This window comes from Dermacentor variabilis, chromosome 6 (genome assembly GCF_050947875.1).
Source record: "Dermacentor variabilis isolate Ectoservices chromosome 6, ASM5094787v1, whole genome shotgun sequence".
NCBI lineage: Eukaryota > Metazoa > Arthropoda > Arachnida > Ixodida > Ixodidae > Dermacentor > Dermacentor variabilis.
Window position 1 is genome coordinate 119,292,696 of NC_134573.1, and position 23,078 is coordinate 119,315,773.

Consider the following 23,078-nt stretch of genomic DNA (forward strand, 5'->3'; position numbering starts at 1 on the left):
GTAATAAAAACGAGGTCGTGTGCTGAGACGCATAGAGGTAAGCGCAGTGCTGCCGTACTCGCTAGAGACAAGGTTTCCGACCCGTGTTGTACGAACAGCGACAGTACAACTAGAGTTAGGATTCAAGACTGGCACTCGTCCAATTCCCTATGTCAGTGCAATCTACGGTGCCCATTAGGTCCCCTTTGGTAAAACAAACTACCTGACCACCTCGACCCATAGCAACCACCTAAACATTTCCACGTATACGTGGAAATTGACGTGAAGGGAAGCATATATTTTGGTGTTTACGGCAATGTTAAAACAAATGCTGTGCAAGTTTAGCACTAATGGCGCAATTGTCCAGCTAAATAATCCCAAGGCTCCGCGCTGCTTATGTCCGCCAAGCATGTGTTCGCGTTCGGCGACACGTTCTTGTTCCGCTCGGAAGCTTCTTTTAATTAAGCCTCTGTGTCTTCTAGGCACAATGCACGCTTCGGTCCCATTTTGTTGGCGAGTGTTGACGTAAACCGCGACGGCGTTGTGACGCCATCTGTGGAGCCTAGCGTCGCATAGAGGCAAGAGTAATGGGTGATGTGGCATTGGTTGTGAGTAGCAGAATTGTTCGTAACGAAGTACATGCAATTAATTGTAATAAACAACATTTTTGGGGCAATTCTTTTAATTTGGCGCCAGAAAATTGTTTACTCAGTAACACTCCCTGTAATTCAATTACTTTATTCAGTAACCGTTACCAGTTACCATGTAAGCAGTTACATTTTTTTTTTTTTTTTGCGAAACCAGCTCTGAAAGTCCATGCCGCTTTGAGAACTTAAATTGGGCGGCAACTACGAAGTATAAAGGAATGAAAAGATATGCATGTGCTACCTCTTTCCCGTAATAAGCGTCCTGCAGCTACACCTGGATCACCTGAACGTGACAGGCTTGCCGATTTGCACACTTGGACGTCCGACCTCTGAGCTTTCCTCATATAACAAATTTCTCTCTCTCTCTCTCTCTCTCCTGGAAACACTTATAAGCGGCCTTCATAGGTGATAAGAGCTGCTGCTGAATTATATTCTTCGCTTAGTGCAGCCTAGGAGTTCTCTGATATAGACATAAGTTTTCTGCAGGTGAACTCGTTTGTTTGTATCTGTTTTATATTGCGTGACTCATATCCACCTGGTTTTGTAAGTCTAACACACGAACAGCATTTCCAGGTCTGAATAATATATAGCATTATATTAAATTACCTTACAGATTTGACGATGAAAAAACGAGAACAAGGTAAAAGCATAGGTAAAAGTGGGAGCCAACGTTTCGACATGTGGACTTGTCTTTTTTAATATTTTCATATTTGGACACCTCTTCAAGGAACATGAACGTTTGCTGACGTCTGCTAGAATTAGTCGTTTAAGTCTAAATGACTAACTAGTGAAGGGCGCCGAGACAGAGGAGGTCCCCTAGATGTTGGCCGAAAAACTGAAATGACTCGATAACGATGGCCACTTCGGACGTTGGTGCCAGGGAATCACCTGATACGATTTTTCAGTTTTTCCCTGGCCCTGCCGGGAACGCCTTCGATCCCCCTTCACTATCCGCCAAAAGGCCTGCAACACAGGGCTTGCCGCATCTTGCCACTGTCAACCTGCCAGACTGGTGTATCGCAACATCTCCGCCAGGCGAGATTTATCCGCGCGGTTGCGTCCTCTGTCTCGCTGAAAAGTTGATGGCAATGGTGCAGCTAAAAAGATAGGTCTCTAAAGCCCTGATGATGCATTAATATATTTAACTGCGCTACCACTACAAAAGTTTTGAAGGCAACATCTTCTTTGCGAACTTCACAAGGATTTGGTGCATTTGGTGTTGGACTATTACACCAAATGCTATTAGAGCTATCTGCTATTACTATTAGAATTGAATATTAGAGCTATCTACCAAGTATGCGCTAACTAACACGCGCGCGCGGAGTGTCCAGATGCTCCCGCACGCCGCACGCTTTTGCCGCGTGCTTCGGCTTTGCGTGCTTTTGAAGACAATGTTTTCTTTTTTAACAAGGTCCCCTTTGCTGACATCACACGGGTAGGGCGTATCTGGGATCCGGCTATCTGGTAATCACTTTCAAGAAGAAAAGAAAGAGACTCGACCAAGTAGCGTCGCTAAAGAAAACAGTGTCGACGTAATCGCCCCTGAGATACGATACGAATAGGATGCGACATAAGTGAATAATGAACGTGAAAAAGAGTGAGAATACAGATACGTAATCAACATCTAATCATCTAATCAGTTGGACCAACATGTGCGTCGACCTCGTTTTTAGCGTCGGCACTCAATTGTCTCTTTCTTCTTTATAGTAACGTTCTCGCGAACGATACGCTATTGGGGACACTCTTGTCACAATAGGTTTGCTGCGCTCCTAGCGTATCTGTGCTGTTCAAGACAAAGATGATGTTTTCACATGATGTTTTCAGCTGGCAGCATCAATCATGAACTTCAGTCTGGAGAACAGCGAAACCTTATAGCTACAGCTGCGCCGTAGTAACTGAGCAGGTAACGCGTTACTGTAGGAATGAGAAAGCGTTCGCCATTGGAGTATATGGAATCTTGGTAAATTTTGGCATACGCGCTCTCTGAGATTCAGACCAAGAGGACGAACAGTGAAAACATGGGCGCGGATATTGTTTCCTGGATTGGGCATTCTTGTTGTTTGTTGCACAGTTGCGTGTTTGTTGTCTGCGCGCCTTGTATGTTTGTTCCTTTCGCAGTTAGAGACATTTGGCCCTCTTGAAGATACAGTGCCTGCGGACACTACAAATACGCCACTGCCATTTTCGCTGCAGCATATCAACGCCGAACACTTGCAGTGTGTTTCAACTGCATCGGATCAGTGCTGATTGAGAACAAAGAACACTTCTTTTGGCCGTGTACAGCAGTGTGAGTTTTCGTTCCATATGCCTCCAAGAAGTTAAAAGCGGTTCCATTATGCTTTACGCTATGCTATATGAGAGAAACTTGAAGACCCGACTTTCGCTCCAAGAACACGACCATCAGTGTACACAACAGCAGTAGCGGAATTCTCGCTCATCGTGGCTGCGACAGCGGTGAAATGGTCCTGTCACGCTGGCCATGTATCAAGGATCAAGGTACGCATTTTCCGCTTGTAGTACATCCACGCGCAGCAGGCTACACGACAACGCGGAAAGCCTACGACATCGACATCACGGCCAGCCGCGGGGAGTCGCCACACGATCATTGCGCGGGGCCTCGTCATCCGTCAGCGCTCGCCGAGGACGCGTCACGCCCAGCCCTCAATTAGTCCACCACGCCGGTAGTTTCCCGTGCCAATAAGAAACGGCGGTAAATAACCGCTCAGCAGCGTGCCATTATAGCGGGGACCTCCCCTGTGAGGCTGGCAAACGATGTAATAACCGGAGCACTTTGCTCCTCGAAGAGCAGGTGGTGGGAGCTCCACAAGTTTCAGGATGTCGTTGTGAGCAGCCCCTTTACGTTGTCCTACATAATCCGCTGAAGTTTTGATGTCCGCTGAAATGTTGCGTTGCTCAGAAAGAGGTCGCGGGTTCGATCGCCGGCTGTATTTTGATGCGCGCAGAATGCAAGAACGCTGCTGCGTACCGCTCGTGTATTAGGTGCAGGTTATGTCATCCCAGGTGACCAAAATTATTCCGGAGTCCCCCATTATATGGAGCCCTCCACTGTGAAATTTGGGGACATTAAACCTCACAATTTTAGAATGTTAAAGGTTTGAGTGACCTAAAGGCTAAAAATTCGGCAGAACCCATCTCACGATGGGTGTCAAGGTTCACGCGATTAGCATTGCAACGATGCAGCGACACGCCGCATTGCCGCCGCAGAGATGCGTCATGTATGAGACGTGTAGGCAGCAGCGTTCTGCCTTTGCTCACCCCTTCGCACATGTTGCGCCATCTAGTGATGCCAGCGCCAAGTACGCGCTTGCATGTATGTGTATATATATATATATATATATATATATATATATATATATATATATATATATATATATATATATATATATATATATATATATATATATATATATATATATATATATATATATATCGCGAGGGTTCAATTCGGCCGTGCATCAGAAAAACATTTTTTTTTTGTCATATGTGGCAACGCTGCGACACATGCTCCGACAATGCACCAGCAACAACGGCACTGAAACCACCTCCATTCGCCACACGTCCATAACTGCGGCCGTTACCCGTGTACAGGAAGCCTCGAGCTCGCATCTTCCCGACGCCGCCCCAGATGCGGGGGCCGCCGGTGACCTTCTCCATCGGCGTCGCCGTCACTGGGAGGCGGCTCTCAAAACTTCAGAGTTGGAAGACCAACTCTGGGCACTCCGGCAAGCCGAAGATGCCGCCCGAGTCCAAGGACTTCGAGCCGCCACCTGAGGCCACCACAACAAACACTGCCGGACTATTCTTTTTAATAAAGTTTCTTCTTGTTGTCATACGAAGTCGCAGATACCCAGTGGCCCAATTTGGCACGCAATATGTTCATTGAAGAGTGCCACATACCCAGCGTCATGTATCCAGTGACTTAAGTTGGCCCGACGGTTGGATTCGAACCCGATTCCCTGAGAACACCAGCCCGACGCCCTGTCCATTAAGCCATAGACTACAGGGGGACCCAAGTCGGCGGGAAAACGGTTACATAGACAAACCGATAGGCAGACATCGGAAAGTGCGCAGCGTATCTTAAGGGTGTTAATCACACCAATAACCGCAAAAGTGCGGTAAAAGATGGCATTGTTCTTTGCCTATGGGTGTAGCCATTTCGTGAATGACGAACGAATGTCGTGTGCCCAAGAGACAGCGGATGACGGATGTTTTGTCTTATTTGTTGAACCTCGTATGTTTTATATTGTGCTCATATTGGAGGAGCTACCATTATACGAGGAAGGAGAAAAACTAAGGGGGAGCGTGATGTCAGGCATCTAGCGTCGGCAAGGTAGTTTCCTCGGACGACGCCGCACGCCACTATTTTTCTTCGGGACCCACACGGACGTTGAACCTCTCAATGCAATGGTTAATTCGCGGTAGCTCTTTGCGATGCCCTCATCGCCGGTCAGCTTCTCTAACCACTCGCTCTACTCTCTCCCATACTCTGCGCGCCCTGGGCAGTTGCAAATTACCACTTGGCCACTGCGTAGTGAGGGCCCGTTTCCCACGAGCCATTGCTTTTTTCTTTTCAGGAGGGCCTTAGAATTGTCGCGTAACACTCCCCCCTAGTCTGTTTCCTTCTTCCATGTGTACATAGCTCTGAGGACGCGGAAGAACTTCAGGTCGCCGTTCATGGGTCTTTAGCTGCGACAGCCGTAAACGACAAATTATTAAAGAGCTTGAATGGCAATGCTGCTTGAATGAAAAGTGACATCGGCTGGAGGTGTCGACATACTTGGAGGTGTCAAACTGCAAAGAGCCCTTGCCTTGCGAAATTTCTAAGCACAAGTACTGCCATAGTCGCATCAAAAATGCTGCCTTATGTGTGTGCGCTGTGTTTAGGGATCGCAAACTGATTGATGGCGAAAATTACAAACAACACTAGTTCATTGCTATAATGTCCGAGGGCTACTTAGACTTTAAGGTGCAAGTTAAATCGAAACAAGGCGTCCCTGACGTCTCTACTGCCGCCGTCAGCTTACAGTCAGCGGCGTTTGTGGTGCTTTTGAACAATAGTGACGTCTGTTTCTTTTAAAAGGGTCGTTCAGAAATGATGTGGGATGCTTTAAAACAACTGTGAGCAGAGGTTTTATGAAGCTAGAAACTAGAACATTGTGTCCAGTTTAACACGTATCTTCTGAAAGTTTGATAGATTATAATTTCCGTATTCTTCCACGGTTACCTATACACTCAATAAATGAGGCCGACAGCGTCGTGTAATACGCCCACACGAGAAGTATCGCGTGTTAGTAATCGCGCAGATCACACTTGCTTTCCAGCATTAACCATTTCTTGTTCTTCTTTTCTATCTTTGCTACTCTGTACGTATGCCTGCCCCCCGCTCTCTCTCTCTCTCCCTCTCTCCCTCTCTCCCTCCCTCCCTCTGTAACATCGTGTTCGTCCGCTTAAATGTGTCAGGCAACGCCCCAGCTTTCGTTTTCATGTACGATATGCAAAGAGCGACTTTTGGAGTGAAATTCTTGTATTTCGTCATCATAAAAGCTCATCGTTCACCAAGTTCAGGGGAACCAGATTATTTGGTGGAAGTATTGCTTGGCATAATTACATATTACTATCTTTAAACCTGTAACTTAGCGCTTTCCAACGTACTCGAGAGTTTAATACCCTCCTAGCGACGTTATTTGAAGGTCGATTGCAAGAGAATGTCACAGAAGTGCAACGATTATCGCACGCAATGAAAGCAAGCACCCATCCTGCAGCTCTCGTAAAATTTCGAAAACCTGTTAGTTTAACAAAGTAATGCAGGTTTTAACACCATCTCACTTAGGTTACTTCAACGCCGATTTAGAAGGGCGCGTTACACAAGTTTAACAGTTATCTGCAGTCAATAAGTGCAAGAACCAATACTGTAGCTAAAATGACCAATCACTCAACCCCTGCTTCCTAATATCCGCAAGCACTTAGCGAACTCTTGAGTCGCATGCAAAACCGCAATACCGGAAACAATGCACTCACTCCTAGCGAAAAGCTCTTGGACATGAAAGGGCGCTATCAGTGACGCTCTAAGTGAACAAAAATAATAATAAGAAAGCAACAAGTTGGCCTACTCGGACTGCTTCGGTGCAGAAAGTGTCCGAGCAAAACAGAAAACAAAAATAAGACCTAACCCAGAGCACTCCATTACTTCGCGACATCCTTCAGCTGTGGTTTTTCTCTGAGTTGCCCTTCGCGTCATCTTATATTAAGCAACCTCACAGCGCTTGATATGCAACGGACGAAAACGCATGCCGCCTATACGGAATGACGTTGACGATGCGGTTCAAAATTGGACCACGTGATAAAAACAAAACGCCCTCATAGACTTGACCATGTAGCAATGCAGGGCTATAACGAACGCTTCCAGGCCACCACAGCAGCTATAGCATTTCTTTTTCTTCATTACGATCTCTCCGTATGCTGCAGTTTTCGTGAAGGCTCATCACTTGCTTCACTTAGCGTGCAGCCTTCTCCCTCTCTCTCTGTCTTCATTTTGCATCTGTTACTTTCAGTCTTCATCCATCACATTTTTTTCCCCTCTTCGGGTGGACAGCTCCCTGACATTCTGCGGACGCGAAGCGCGCGTGGCCATTAAAATAGCAGCGCTGAGAGTGGACACCGTTGATGGGACTGGAATTGCCTGTGGCCTCCCACGTTGGCACCATGCGTCGTTATATGGTAAGAATGTCCGCGATGCAAAAATAGTGTTGGCAGACATTTTCTAAAGACCTTATTCGAAAAAAAAAAGAGTGGGCTCTGGATCATTTCTGCCTGCGGTGTGCAGCGAATGGTATTGGTATTGGAGACGCTATTGAGGCCGCGGTGCTCTATCACAATATTGGAGCTATTGGCAATTGCATTGGTGTATAGCTTATCAGTGGTTATAATAAAGAAAAAAAAATGGAGGACGCGTAAGCTTCGCCTTTAAGAGTGGAGCGCGATAGCATTCAAAGATCCCTGACTGCTTGTCACGCTTCCCGGCAACTGTAGCTTATGTAACCGTAATGTTTACCGGGAAACGCTGGCGGTGCTAACACGATGCGCCAAGATGAGCTTTCCGGCCTCCCAGAGGTAGTGCGCTTTAACTTTATGGATGGATGGGCGGATGTTATGATCGTCCCCTTTGGAGCGGGGCGGTGGGTTGCGCCACCAAGCTCTTGCTATTATACTGCCTAATGTCCTACCTAGGTTAAATAATACAAAAGAAATAAAAACACGATGAACTCCCACAACCAAATTTTCTGATCCCCTATTGCGAACTGTGCTTTTGTACGTCTTCGTTTTTTGTCGTCTCCCTACTTTTCTCCCACCAATCCTCCAATCACCTCTTACTAATGCCTACTGCGGACATGTTTACTTTTCCACTGCTCTCGCTGAACCCAAGGGCTTCAAGGAGGCCAGTGATGCCTAAATCGACCGCTGGGTAGATGTCTTCACATTCTAATAAAACATGCTCCATTGTTTCTCTAGCTTTACCGCAGCAAGCACATCCTTCTTCTTCCTTCTTATGTCTCGATTTATAGGTGCGTGTTCTAAGGCATCCCGATCTCGCTTTTACGTACAGACTCACAGTGCCACTTGTCGGGGATCAATAAAGACGGCACTTCGCAAGGTCACAGAGCCGCTAGATCAAGAAAAGTAAAGAGTTGGGGCAAACAATTCTGTCGTGTTAGTATATCGTATGAATATATCAGGTTTAGATCAAATCTAAACAGAAAGTTCAGATCTAAACAGAGAAGCTTAGGTCTGTACAGTGCTCCTTTACAAGAGGAAAGAAATAAGGAGGGGTGGTAAAGTATAGGGTGGGAGGAATTAAAGAAGAAAGAGGGAGCGAGCGACAAAAAGTAACAATTATGAAGGAAGGAAGGAAAGCAATGAATGAATGAATGAATGAATGAATGAATGAATGAATGAATGGGAAGAGAAATAAAGGACAAGAAGGAAGAAAGAAAAATAGTACAAAGGAAGGAAAGAAGAAAGAAGGAATCTGCAAAAGAAGGAATGAAGCACGAAAGGGGGAGAAAGAAAAGGAAGTAATGAGCTAAGAAAGGAGGAAAGAAGGAAGAAATAAAAATGACAACGAAAGAAGGAATTAAAGCAAGCAAAAGGAACGAAGTGGCAAAAAGTTCTGCGGAGTCCTGCATGGTGAAAATAGGTACATGAAGGGGAAAGTTGTCATCCGCCCGAATGTTGCCCGAAGCTATAAAGGAAAGCCATACAGGTTTCTGAGAAAGACAGATTCGCAGTTGAGGAATAACGCGTCCTGTTTCTTGATTCGAACCCGGCACCAACGCTTTTCTGGGGCAAACGCTCTACTATCTGAGCTAACCAGGAGGCTAGCAGATCGCAGCACGAGTGCCCATTAATCGACAACTCGAAGCTCAGGGACGCTGAATGTGACAAAGCAGTTACGCTGAATCCCGCAAGGTGAAAACAGTGACCGCCCCGTGAAGGCGTTGGTCCCGGGTTCGACACCCGAAACAGGAGGAATGTTTTTTCAACTGTGGAGCTTTCTTTCTAAGAAACCCGTACAGGGGCGTTATAACATACAACTATTCCAAACTTTTCTATTCCAATTCTGCAATAAGCCCTCCACGATTGACCAAAAACTTTCCGGACCACCCACACTTATCTGTCACGCGACGTGTCACTCGCCATCTGATATGATGTGCACACACTGATTACCCATGATTTGATCGAACAAAAGAAAATAGTTGTTTCTGATTCGATGCCTTTTCGCCATTAGCCCTCGGCTATTGGTGAAAGCTTTTCGGGCTGCACCCAGTACAGCTTTCTGTCTTGTTACGTCACAAAACTGCAAAACCTCACTCCATCAAAGTGACGTGTACGCGTTAAAGATGCAGTAATATGCCGAACAAAACTGAATTTTCTTTTGAATAGCCTCAGGCTGCCCCGTTCTGAAAGGGATAAAAGATGGCTGCCGCCGATCGCTCAGGCACTGGCTACTCGCACCTGTCGGAGAGTATGGGTTTATTTGCGTACAATAAAACTTTCTGCGTGGCTGTATAACGTTTTCGAGCACTTTCGGCACGTTTACGACCTCGTTCTGCCAACTCTTCTTTGGTGAAGATCCGTTTTAGCGTCATTATTAAGCTTTCGTTGCATGCCGCCGTGATTTCCGGCCAGCCACCGCACGCCAGGTTAGGGAAAACGGACCAACCGCAGAGGCCGGCACGATCCTCTTCATCCGGTTATCAATATTCAGTGCAGTGGCTCGGCCTCATCGAGTTCCTCTCCACTTGAGCGTGTTCCTCGCCTCTTGTCAGCCAATTAGATAAGACAAGCCGCTCAGTGTAGGCAATGTCATTCATTTTTCAAGCAAACAAGAGTGACTTCCTATGAACGAGGAGAGCGTTTGATTGGTCCTTTGAGACAACCCTGCGGGTGAGCGCCCGATGCTTGCGTAGGTGGTTGCGCAAATTTGATGTTAGAAGATTGGAACAAAAACATATTGGAATAGTTTACGTTTTAGGACCCCAGGTTTTCTTTGTAACTTCGTACTACATTCCGGTGAATGATGTCGATGATGACGAAAAGAAGAAAGCAAAGTAGTAATGCAGAAAGAAGGACGGAAGAAAACAAGAAAGGAAAGTAATAAGGAAAAGACGAAAGAAAGGAAAAAGGAAGTAAGAAAGAAAGAAAAGAAAAATAACGATATAATAAAGGGGAAAGAGGGAACGAAGAAAGAACGATATTATGTAAGGAAGGAAGAAAGAAGGAAGGAAATGAAGTAAAAGGCATGGGAGAATTTGTTTGCAGAGGTGGCAGAGGTGCAATATAAAAGCCTCGTTTATACTATTTTGATGCTACCTCCTCAGCGCATCATAGGCGCACTGGATAATGGTGAAGTGCCATTTGTTCGCACTTAGCGCATCAAGCATAACCATAGGTGGCTCCTATGCGCGTCATACATGTGTTGAACATACTGGCTTGTTTAGATCGGGCTAAGCGCGACAGTGTTTTTCCGTGCATAGTTTCTACGCGCAGCCATTTCATGTGTCTACCACGTTAATTATGCATATATTTGCACAAATTTTGCACGTTCCTGCGAATGCGATTCGCAAAATATATGAAGCTCTGTACTACAACAGTAAGACTCTTGCGAAACTGGTGGTGAGTTCGTGAGACGAACGAAACGTAACGGCAATTTGTGTAATGTGTCCGACATGCGAAATCTGCAGCAAGATTAAATCATTACCAGTATGCTGACACTACATGATGTAGCATTTCATTTCGAACATTTCTTTGCTTCACTAAACGTTCTAAAATTAAGCGGGCTTGATAGAATGCTATAGCGTAGAAAGAATGAAAGAATTAGAGCGTGAGGCCACTGCGACAAACCCATCCAGCTACAGTTTGACGTGTTGGAACCTATGGGCTGAACGGCAGAATATTGTAAAGGCGCGTTGTTTGTAAAATTGTTTTAGACGCTTTTATTTCTTACTTCGCTGTATGACTGACTTTCAGGAGTTCTAGAAGCGCAAAGTGCGCCTCTCTCTCCGTATTTTTTTTCCTTTCTAGTACTGCCCAATATAGAGTGCTTCCGCTTTGCGTCACCTCTGTCTGCTTAGTCGTCTTTCGAGGCAAGGGGCTTAGCGCGGAACTAGTAGACCTCCGTTTGATAACCGTCATCTGCGCAGCGTCCATCGCCATAAAGAACGTCGCCGTCCACGTATAAAATTCCCTGCAAACCGGATCCATTTGTTTATGGCCGCCCGTTTATGGACCTCGGTGAACTACGTCGTAAAGACTGGTTCCTCGCGATTATGTGTGTCAACAGGTACATCTGAAACGTAGCTTCCCTTTGTTAGCTATAAAAAAATCTTATTCATTCTTTGCTGAAAGTCGACACGCAGTGTCGGCTAGGCTACTACACGATGGGAATACAAGTATTTTTATTGCCGCTGAGGCAAGTTTATTGCTGACTCCCAGGTAGGCTTCTTCGGTGCAATGACCGGTATCTGGATAAGGTTTAGCTCAAGCGCAAGGGCTCAAATCTCAGACACGAACACTGCGCTAGAGATGTAACGAAGAAGCGAGACGATCCTCTAGGGCGTAAGAGCGTAAAATACTGTACGTTCACCCCTCGCTTGAAAGAGTTCACAAACACACATACACATACACACACACATACAAAAAAAAAGGAAAATGCAAAATGAGCCGACAAACGCTAACTAGAGTTGTTAGTGGAACGTCAAGATACGTCGGTACGCGTTCTAGCTCAGCTTAAGCTGAGCTAGAACGCGAGACTAAGTGAATCAGGACAATTCTTTTGACTTAAGCATTTGCAAGCGTGTTTACACAATGGAAGACAAATTGCAGAAATATTCTGGGATACGAAGGTAGCTGCCTCTACCGCCTACAACGTATTATGACTTCGGCGAGAGCGTAGAGTCACGTATGACTTCTATGGCTTGTGCCAAGGTAACCCTGCAACTGCGCTGGCTGCACCCTTCAATACATGCCATTCAACTACGTACAATTACTGAATTTTATACAGGAGCCACTGCATGGCGCAATAACCACGAGCACTAGGCACAATCATCTGCATAATTATCATCACGATCATCATCATCATCCTGGCTACGCCCACTGCAGGGCAAAGGCCTCTCCCATACGTTTCCAACTACCCCAGTGACGCGCTAATTGTGGCCATGTAGTCCCTGCAAACTTCTTAATCTCATCCGCCCACCTAACTTTCCGCCGCCCCCTGCTACGCATCCTTGCTCTTGGAATCCAATCCGTAACCCTTAATGACCATCGGTTATCTTCCCTCCTCATTACATGTCCTGCCCATTACCCCCCCCCCCCATTTCCTTTTCTTGATTTCAACTAAGATGTCATTAACTCGTGTTTGTTCCCTCACCTAATTTGCTCTTTTATCCCTTAACGTTACACCAATCATTCTTCTTTCCATAACTCGTCGCGTCGTCTTCAATTAAAATAGTACCCTTTTCGTAAGCATCCAGGTTTCTGCCCCGTACGTGAGTGTTGGTAAGACACAGCTGTTATACACTTTCCTCTTGAGGGATAATGGCAACCTGCTGTTCATGATCTGAGAATGCCTGCCAAACGGACCTCAGCCCATTCTTATTCTTCCGATTATTTCAGTCTCATGATCCGGATCTGCGGCCACTACTTGTCCTAAGAAGATGTATTCCCTTACCACTTCCGGCGCCTCGCTACCTATCCTAAACTGCTGTAAACGCAGCGGTGGCGTAGAACTGGAGCATCCGCCTCGCGTGCAAGAGGACCGTGGTTCGAATCCCGGTGCCGCACAATTTTTCACCGGATTAATAAAAAAAAATCCGCGCGTTGATAAAAATGCATAAACAGGCCTGGAGTGCGGCCTGATCCCGGTGACCAGAACCGGTAACGCAGGCACAATATGCAACACCAAGAACCAACAAAGATGTAACAGATGGAATCATTACTTCTGTGAACATCACTTCCAGGAGACAGGATTGACACCAAGTATGGTGCGGTGACTCGCACATTCAGCGAACGCCACTATATATAGTAACGTTCTGCGTGATTTACCTGAAGGCATAGGAGGCGTGCCGTAGCGTCGGGTAATGCGTCCGATTAACAGTCCGCAACCACCCTGCAGGCCACCCAAGAGGAACTGTACCAGGAACGCGCACAGGCATATCCACCAGCCCCAGCCGCCCTCGGGGTAATAGTGCTGAGTAATGGTGGCGATCAGGCGTTCGTCCATGGCGATCGAGACGGCGGTCTGCTGGCGACCCGCCGGCACCGGACACCTCTCGTCACTCGCTTGAGTCCACACCTGGCCGTTGGGGCCCACAAGCACCGAGACACTGCGGGCTCGACGAAGTCTGGGTGTCCGCGACGGCGCTTCGCCGTGGCGCCTTCTCCTGTGGGGACACGACAACCGGTGTCCATCGGGACACAGTGAATCGCAGTCGCCTTTCTCTTCGCGCTCCTCTACGGACAACCTCGCTGACACGGGAGGTACCACCAGGGACTTCGATCGTGTCTTCTCGCTGAGCGGGGACTGGCAGAAGCGCCGGCGATCGTGGTGGGGAGACAGAAAGTCCGGTGATGACGTCAAAATGCTACGATCGGTGGACCCAGCGCTGCTGTTGCGACACAGGTCCTCTCTGATGACGTCGGCGGCAGTCGCCATTATGGCTTTATGTATATTCACGGTCGTGTCTGCTACGATCCTTGGAAGCTGACGTGACAGAAAAGACTCTCTTCATTACTGAAACGTATGACGCGTATGTATGAACGAGACGTTCGCTTAGCTATGCTAGCTTTAACAAATAGCGTACAGCTACTACGTAGTGGTGCCCCTTGGTAAACCTTGCATCAGTCATTTCTGTCAGCCTTACAGGAGGAGCCCCATAGAAATTCCTGTGCTGTACTGCTTGAGCAATATGACGAGATTTTTTTTTTCTGGGAAGATTACCATATTTGAACACGATCCCTTTCTGTCGGAATTCGAATGTCGTTATGTCAAACTGTGCGAAGTTTCAAACAACTCCTTGTGCCAGCTTTGTAACCTCCGATTGTATAGCGCTGCGAGTAATTTGATGGTTCAGGGGCATATTGCACGTGGACAGGAAACGCTCACTTGACCATCCTCGCATATGAAGGGTGCATGTATAGTCGCTGACGTTGTCGATCATTAATGGTAAAGTACACAGGGATGGTAGGCGCAGGTGGACGGATGAGAGCACCAATACAACGCTATCTTTCTATACAACGTGTATGAAGAAGTCGATGCAACAGTTTAGTGGCCGCGTGAGTCTATCTTTGAGTAAAAACGTCACTGATTCGAGCATTGCTATTAAAACTTTACATAATTATAACACTTAGCCTGTGACACACACGCAAACGCTCGGTATTAAAAAGGAAATCCGGCTTGTCCACTGTGCTAGCAAGCGGTGACGCGGCTGTAAATGCACGTACACATTCGCAAAGTTCACCACACCACATTCCACACGCTGCTCGGCGAAGCACGGACAACACTGCTTGGATGTCATCGGCGAGCAGCTCCAGTGGGGAAACCTCGGAGGGCTATGACAGCTCTGCTAGCAGCTTCCGGAGTGCAGCACGAGGCTTGCACGAGGCGACAACGGCGGCGAGCAGTGACACCGGCTTTGACACCGTTCCTCGTAGGACAGAGCGCAGCAAGAAAGCAGGAAATACGACCACGCGTATGCATACGACCACCGCGCAGCGCTCCTTGCACCCGGAGATACAACACGGCAGCGGCAACATCGCGGTCTCACGAATGTGGGGGCCTATGCCGACTGCGGACAACATCGATCGCGTCGCTTTTGATAGGCTCTCCGCGGGCACCATCGGACGCGCGGACGCTCTCACCCGCACGAACGCACAAACGACGACAGTGCGGCGATCCACAATCGGAAGGCGGCTCTCACGGCAGCACACACACTCACGAGTAGGGATCGCGTTAGGAAGGCAGCCGAAGTATTCCGTCGGCGAGTGCCGAAGACGACGCTGGCGAATTATGCAGATCGCTCGGGCCGCATCGGAGGGCTTGTCGGTGACACCGCCGGAATAATGGAAACAACACTCGCCGCGCCGCGTGGGAACAGATAGAGCAGCAAGAACAGAGATGCGGCCTGGCTGGCGCGAACAACAGCCACAAGGAAGACGACGGCGGATGCGGGAGTAGCTGTAAGCCGTCCGCGAGGCGATATGGAAGCGAGCACGTCCTCACGAGGCCTGTCGGCGGTCAGGCGGGTCGGTCTTGTCAGCCGGCTTCGGCGCTCAGCCGCCCCGTCTTCGCACGTCGTCATTTCGATCGGCGTTCATCGCTGCTTCCGAGGAAAACAAAAACGCGAGCAGGGGCTTTCGGTGCGCTCGCGTGGGACCCACCGTTTTCTCCCTCGGAGGAGATAACGGGAGAGGGTGAAGGGGCTCGCCCCTTGGCCCGATTGATGCATGACCGAGGCTGACCGGCCGTCGGGAGCGCGTGACAAACCCGACAAGCACGGCAGACCGTAAGAGAGCGGTGGCGATGACGGCGCTCGGCGCTCGCGAAGGCATGGGTGCGCGCGCGCCTTGAGGCTTCCCTGCCGGCGGGTTTCTTCTCGCACTCGTTACACATCGTACGCCGTCCTCGCGTATGCACGCCTGATGCTTGGATATCGGTCGTTGGCGAGAGGCCTGCCGAGTATTCCCTCACCGGTGGTTCGGAAGCAAGAAAACGATAAAGTAGCCGGAAAAAAAGGGAGGGGGGGGGTTCCAAGGCGAGGGGGTCTTTGCCGGCCTCGCATGCCCCCAACGAGTCCTCCGCGCGCGCCATTGGGTGCAGCGAGTGTAGATTGCGGCGGCTAGGGCGGTCTGGGAGGCGGCGGCACGCGGAGGCTGCAGTATAAGCTTCGGGATCAGCGGCGGCCACGCCACGCGCATGACGATTGCGCTCGCGTTCCGCCCGTTTACGCTTCTGCTGGCGGTCTGGACGCTCCGCGCGGTTTCGACGTGCTTCCTGCGGGACGCGTGACCCGGGGCCGACGCGAGCAGCAGGGGTCGGAATCGTGGTGAACCTCGTCGCCTACACGTGCAGTGCTCCTCCCTATTTCATTGTCCTTCTTTTTCTCGTCTCCCCCCTCCCCCCACACCCCCCCCCCCCCAGCCTCTGATTTTTTTCTGGCCAGTCATGCAGTGGTGTCGTGCTTGCATTGTCTGACCGGCCTCCGATAACGTGTAGTGGTAACTCGGTCATGGCCTTTGCTACGCGCACTGCCACGACCTTTGCATCCTTTCGCGGACAAAGGCGAGTGTGATGTTATACTTCGCCGGCGTGTTGTACACGTCGCTGTACTAGTTCTGCTCGAGTATTCAGGAAACAGTTAAGAGTGAGGAAAGAAGAAGCCTTGATGTTGAAGACGCGCGGCTCCGCCAGATGTCATGGTAATTTGCATCTCCTCCAGCCCATCGCGGATAGTGTTCGTGTGTACGTTCTTTCTGTGTGTTCTAAAGCCACAAAGAATGGATGGATGATTCACGAGCAAAAGTGTGCGGCGCAACGCCTGATGGATGACATGACTACAGAGAGTTCGCGCTCTAGGAGAGAACGCGAAGTGATTTGTTATCTCTGCTTCTCGACAGCTAAGAAATAAAGGAAATGCCCGCGCTAAGTCGGTCTGTTCTTTACGCTTTTACGACTTATTAAGTTTGCCTTTAAAACGCGCTCCCACGAGCTTCAGAAACTCCGCTTTCTTATCTTGTCTGCGTATTTCTTCGTGCGCGCGGCCTTCTTGATTGATAAGTTCTGGTTGGGAAAGTATAAGCTTTTTATTGTGGTAATCACGAATGATTGATCTAACTTCTGAACAGAGTAGCAGTTCAGCAATAGCTTGTGGTTCGTAATGCCGGGCTGTTAACTGCGGGATCAGGCGAAGAGCTTTGGAAGCATCTGTGTCCTGATGCTCCATCTCACTTAGGCTCTAATGTTTGCTTGTTACTTCCAGCGTCCGTCAGCTCGCTTGGCTGTGCCTTTTGTGTATCTTGTGTAAACAGCTGACGTTGGTAATTATGAACGTGTTAAAGCATCTCGCAGTTTGATCCTTTCGCAGCCAGTTCTCGTGCTGGCTCTGCTTGAGTCTCGGCTAATCACCTTACACGTTTTCCCACTTTCGGTGAAACGGAGAATCGTCTTGAAAGGTAAACCCTTGCCCGTGTTTACCGTGGGCATGGCCTGCCGTGCGACACCGTGACTGAACTCCTGCACCCCTCGGGCTGCCCTTCACGCCACAGGACACTTCTACGTGCGCTCCTGACATTCGCCGAGGCTGTCGGCCTCGCCGACCGCCTTTAGCTCCATCACATTTCCGCGGCGTGCTGCTGTTTCTGGTGCTCTTTCTCTCCCCCTACTTTCATTCCCTACCCCCTGTGCAGCGCGGTTGAGGTGTCCTCTGCTGAGAGACAGTTACTGCGCTGCACTTTACCCCAACCTTTCCTTCCCATATTCAAGAATCTCCTTCTCTCTCTCTCTCTTGAAAGGCAGCAAGAAGACAAGTTGAAGGTGGGTCCCAGATATGTGCACCTATATATCGCACCAGCTACTAAACCAGCTTTGTGTCAGAATCTATTGAAAACTTGTGTTCTTGGAAGTACACACTGACGGTTCAGCCATCACTTGCATACACGATTGCCACAACTGCCGTGGACTGTTTTGGCCCGGGAGAAGACCGTCATTGTACATGCAGTCGTCTAAGCCGCATCGCTATAGCGAGAAAAAAAAAGCTCAGTGTAAAAGTCAGCTTATTATATGACAACTTTATTTTTGTTGTTAACTTCGTGGTAACTCGCAAATTAACAAAAAAAATGAAGGTGCATTTTTTCTACTCTTTTCTTTCTCGCCGTAACACAAGCCCCAGCACGTCTGCACGACCGTCCATGTTCCTAAAGTAAATTTTCGCATTTAGGTCGTTCTGACTCAGTAAAACTTCTTAAAACTTTCTAAGTTCAGCCTTTGGTATTCTTTTTTTTAGAATTCAACGTAATCTATCTTCGCCGATAAAAAAAATATAACTAAATCGGAGCAGACACCGTCGAAATTCATGACGTCTGGGCAAGCTGGAGCGGTAACTTCGAGGCGGCGTCTCTACGCGCCTTTCATTTTTGCACCTTCTTTGCCTTACTGAAAGCCTTTTTTCACGTTAATCATTCCTTCTGTATTTCATTTATTTTTGGTATTGCAAAAGAGTAATTTACTAACGCAGCTCAAGTTATATTTTGTTTAGTATCCCTTTAACACATCTGTCCAACGCTATCCGTCCAGGCTTGTTTTAGTTGTGATACTCAAATTGCATTAGAGGAACTTCGATGCGTTTTGGCTCCATGTTACTTCATGGGGAAACAATCAAAACTTGTGAACGAGTGCAGCATTCGCACTGCTGATCGTTGTTTAAGTGTAGATAAATTTCGTTTGTAGCACAACGGGGATGTAAACACGCAGAATAAGAACAGATGACTGGCTCCGACTTGTCCTGTGCTTATGTCCGTATCGTCCAACGATAGAATGAATGTAAGCCGACTCTCCCAACTGCCTCAGGGAATTCCTTCATACTTGAGCCTCCCGGGGAGTTCGCAGGAGCACGACGTTTTGTCCATATTCGTTCATGGTGGCACCCAGTTTGTGTGTAAAGCGATAATCAAATCGTCGACACTCCTACAAACGATTCCGTAATGCAGGGACTGCGAACAGTTGCATTTCGATGCTGCGCCGTCTGCTCCTTGGCTATTGTTTACTCTTGAAATATTCGAGAAAATAAGATAAGGTAATGACGACCTGTTTGCAGTGTGTAGTTTGATGGAAAGTGCCGACGAACACATCCTGTTTTCGTTGCCTATGATAGGTGCCTCGAGAGTAAATGTTATCTCTTTCCGCGTTGCTTGGGTGGCTGGGACAATGGAGGTCACAAATTTTGCAATGGTTGAGGCGTCAGATGCCTTAAATTACTTTTGGAAAAAATGTTGCGTGGCTGGCATGAGGCTGGCCTCGCCTCGCGAATGTCAGTGTCATACTTTCATCGATTTTCTTGCAGTATAAGGTTAGCTCATCATTACACTTCACGTTATTTTATCTTCACATTTATTTATTTTTGTTTTAGTTATCATTTCTTTAGCTGTTTGTGTTTTTTAGGATATTAATGCAGTGCATTCTCGAGATGTGGACAGTGTGCCTCCCTATTTGTAGTGCGTGACCTGTATTTAAGACTACCACTATTCGGACCATACAAATTCAAGGGACGTTTCTTGCGATTAATGCGCGTGAATACTTATTTTAATAATTAAAACATATTTAATGGTTTGTTCAATCGCATCGTCGTCTGCGTGATCATGAACAATAATACACTACCGCCACCATCTAAGAGACACAAGATTGGTTTAGCCGAGTAAATTAATCAGTGGGTTTCCTTCTTACAGCCACTGCGCAGAAAATTGGTCCTTTTTGTACTGGTCGGACCTTGCGCAGTGAAACCAGAACTACCAAAGCACATGTAAGGACAATTTTGTGAGTTCCGAACTGTTCTACATGAAATTGTGCTCAGGATTACGGTGCATCACTACCTACACGCGAACTTTTCTACTTGTTAATTATTGTTTCTTCTGTCGTGAACACTGCCGCACACCAAACTAGGCCTTTTCTCTCTTCAATTAGATGGGATTGTTACTCATGATTAGTGTTGTATGGCAGGAATGCTCGTATATAGCTTCGCAGGAGTGCAGGCAGTCGATGCGCCTGATCAAAGAATCGGCGAGTTACATCGCTATACGCTATTCCCCTTGACACTAAGTTGCACCAAAACATGGTGACAAAGCGCCCTTAACGGTACTTTGCAACACACTCTTCTGATGTGCTACTTGAGAGCTTATGGCTTCACCACTGGGGCGCTGATCTAGCGACGTATTTGCTTATTACGAAATTTAAGGAGACGATGGAACGTGCTGGAGGCTCTGGCGAATCCACTACTTCAACATGACGAGAAAAAATTTTAGGCTACGACTGCTTCGAGGAACGCCTACGAACATACGATGACGGTGCAACGACCACAACGGCGTGCTTTTTCGCAGGTTGGACAGTGGCAAAAATTACGGGGTGAAATATGTTTAATGTCTGGCCATCTCTTTTACCAAGTAGCTAAGACCCCTTGAAGTTACAATAATACAGTCAGACAATCAAAAAGGGTGACCGCGTCTTCGTGTAGCATGATGAGCAGATGTGTCAAGGCTTACTAGATCTTCCGGAATTCATCCGAGGTTGCGGCAGTTACAGAGTTTTCGCGGCAGGGCAAATAATGCTCTACTTTCAGGGCAGACGAATCATCGGCGGTTCTGCCATGCATGAGCTAGTTGAATCATCTGTATATAACTCCGGCAGTACAATATGTTGATTTGGAGACAGTTGCTATCAGTGCCAGTCTAAGAAATTTGGAAGCAGGGCTAAATTTGCCTCGGGAGTCCAGTGATGATAATGATCATGATGATCATGATGCGGACGACGGTGACAGTGATCAGTTAAGATTCCGTATATTTAAGTTACCGCAAGTTACGCCCGCTGTTTTCTACTTTATTAGCACACAATATGTTACATGCCTGTCAATTTATACATACGAGCGAATCTTGAATCTCGATAAAACGTTTGAAACGCTTCTGCTTTGAGAAACCGTGCTCATTTTCTTCTGTTTGGTTGGCGCCTGAGGCTTATTGTCTAACGGGGACGTCGCCTATCGCTTAACCGAAGTGATTCAACAGTTCACGAACTGCTCCATTTCCGTTATTCAGGAACAAGAGGAGTGCGTGTTGTAAAGCAACAGCTATTTCCGTTATGCATGCACAAATTAAATCGATCTGCGTGTGTGGCATGCAGCCTATATGCGAATACAAGAAAGCGCATGTATTGGGAGATGGAGATCCTCGTCCCTTATATGGCAGAATGCAAGAAAGGAAGGTCGCTTGCAGGCGCTGGTCGAGCAAAGGAAGATAGCCTCTGTGTACGAAAAGCAGGTCGCCTCCTCGCACGCCAGATTATTTGCTTATGTGCCATTTTTTAATGAATATTGTTGCAGAGCGCTCCCTAGACGACGACTTACATTTATATTGCATAACTAAAATTTGGGACGGGGTCCCGGTGAGCGGCCCTTCGAAATCGTGGAGGGGCCTATCAAGAAAACATTTTTGTTGAACCTCCTGGCAGTCGGGGACCCGAGGCTACAGCCCGCTTAGCCCATAGGCTATTCCGACGCTGGTTAAGATGTTCGTGTAAAGATTATCTGTGGATAGCTTTCAATTCACCTGCTTGTGGTCTTTCTAAAAGCTTGCGGGCTCACAGAATCTGGCGGAATTTATTGCGTTACTGATGGGGACTCAGGCCACGATAAGCACTGATCACGACACCTATGACAGGCCGCCACAGCAGCTTGATGAGCTAGCCGAAACGCTGCCGTTGGGAAATTATACGAATAGATTAAAGATAAAGTACATGACACAGATAAGTGGATGGAGGCGTCATGTTGGGAGTACATTAACATTCGCAACGCACACTGAGTTCCGGTATGGTCGCAGAACAGAAGCACACAGGATGTAGTCACAGTCACGACACCGCCAGAGCCGTAATGCTATCAGGTATTGACCGTAGCAAGGTAACAGTCATTTGTAGTGTGCAGTTGGGAAGCATCAAGCCATCGAAATTATCCCCACGAGTAGTACGTGGAATTCCTGGCTAACTGTCATCTTCACAGTTTCGTGTGTGATGGTCTGTCCCCGATTATATGGCTTGTGATCGTAGGACGACGGCGATGTAGAACTAAGCGTTGGTCGTGATCATCACATCAAGGTTTGTGACACAGCGGCGAGAACAAGGCAGCGTTTAATTTCCAAAGCATATGTAGTCAGAGGTGCATTGTCACACAGAAACATCGATTTCCAGGGAACTAGGTCTGCGTCATGAGAAAATCCATCGAGAGAGTGCAGAATATATCCAGAGCAGTTAACTTCGACACGCGCAGGCTTATAGCATGCAGTCGTTAAGAAGAAAAATGTAAAGCAGAAAACAAAAGAAAGAACGCGTGATAACGTTCGGAAGGCGTTAAATCACCTGCGCACTCAGCTCCGTATAGCTGCTGCTGCTGGAACTAGCATGCGGCTTTGGCTTCGCCGTTACATAAGTGTCCAACCCTGCAATTGCGGGGACATTTCAGGGTAACCACTGAGGACGCAGGAAGCGTCGGCACTTACATTGCGTTTTCGTTTTCTTTTTTTCCCTACTCCTCTCGTTGTGTCTTTGCGCCTCCCATGTGTACTTTTCCGTTCGACTCCCTGTGGCCAGAGACGAAAAGATGGTCTCTAATTAGACGAGGCGCCGGTGGACCTAAAGTGAGCTGGATATGGCGGCTTCTAGCGTACGCATAATTGCGCTCCAATTGGGCGAAGACCGACGATGCGTGGTAGGCGGCACGTTGAATGCGCTTGGCTACCAGTCAACTCAAGCCTAGCCAAGTCCCTGGCGCTCACCGGCCGACTGGACTCATCGCCGATGGACAACTAGATAGCACGAGGGGCACCCACACGTCTCTAGGTGTCCGCGAGAAGTTATGCAAACACGTTGGGTGCGCTTCCGAGGAGACTCGAGGGAGCAAATGGGAGGTGATGTTCAGCCCTGGGGGAAAGTGATATAATGATGCCCTGAAGATGAGAAAAAAAAAAAGAAAATTTGACAGGACGTCATTTGGAATGGAACCTTCTGCCGCTCATTCGGTGTCGAGTACTCTTAATTGAGGATCGTTCGCTCTTGTGCTTGTAACGGGGCGCCTTGAAGCACGAGGGCACGTGTTCGTCTCATCTATTTGGGCTATGCGTAGGCGC

The 23,078-nt window shown here is 47.8% G+C and overlaps 1 protein-coding gene and 1 long non-coding RNA gene across 2 annotated transcripts in view; one reads left to right on the forward strand and one right to left on the reverse strand.

Annotated features, from left to right (window-relative positions):
* The window catches only part of LOC142585118 (uncharacterized), a 70,060-nt gene that overhangs the window by 15,047 nt on the left and 31,935 nt on the right, over positions 1–23,078 (forward strand). The window lies entirely within an intron of this gene.
* LOC142584511 (uncharacterized) lies at positions 13,153–15,790 on the reverse strand. Its single transcript, XM_075694627.1, has one exon. The coding sequence runs from the start codon at positions 13,855–13,857 to the stop codon at positions 13,153–13,155; it is 705 nt and encodes a 234-aa protein (XP_075550742.1). The 5' UTR covers positions 13,858–15,790.

Excerpts from the sequence above, each read along its gene's own strand:
- LOC142584511 (XM_075694627.1), bottom strand. The coding sequence starts at position 13,857 with ATGGCGACTGCCGCCGACGTCATCAGAGAGGACCTGTGTCGCAACAGC.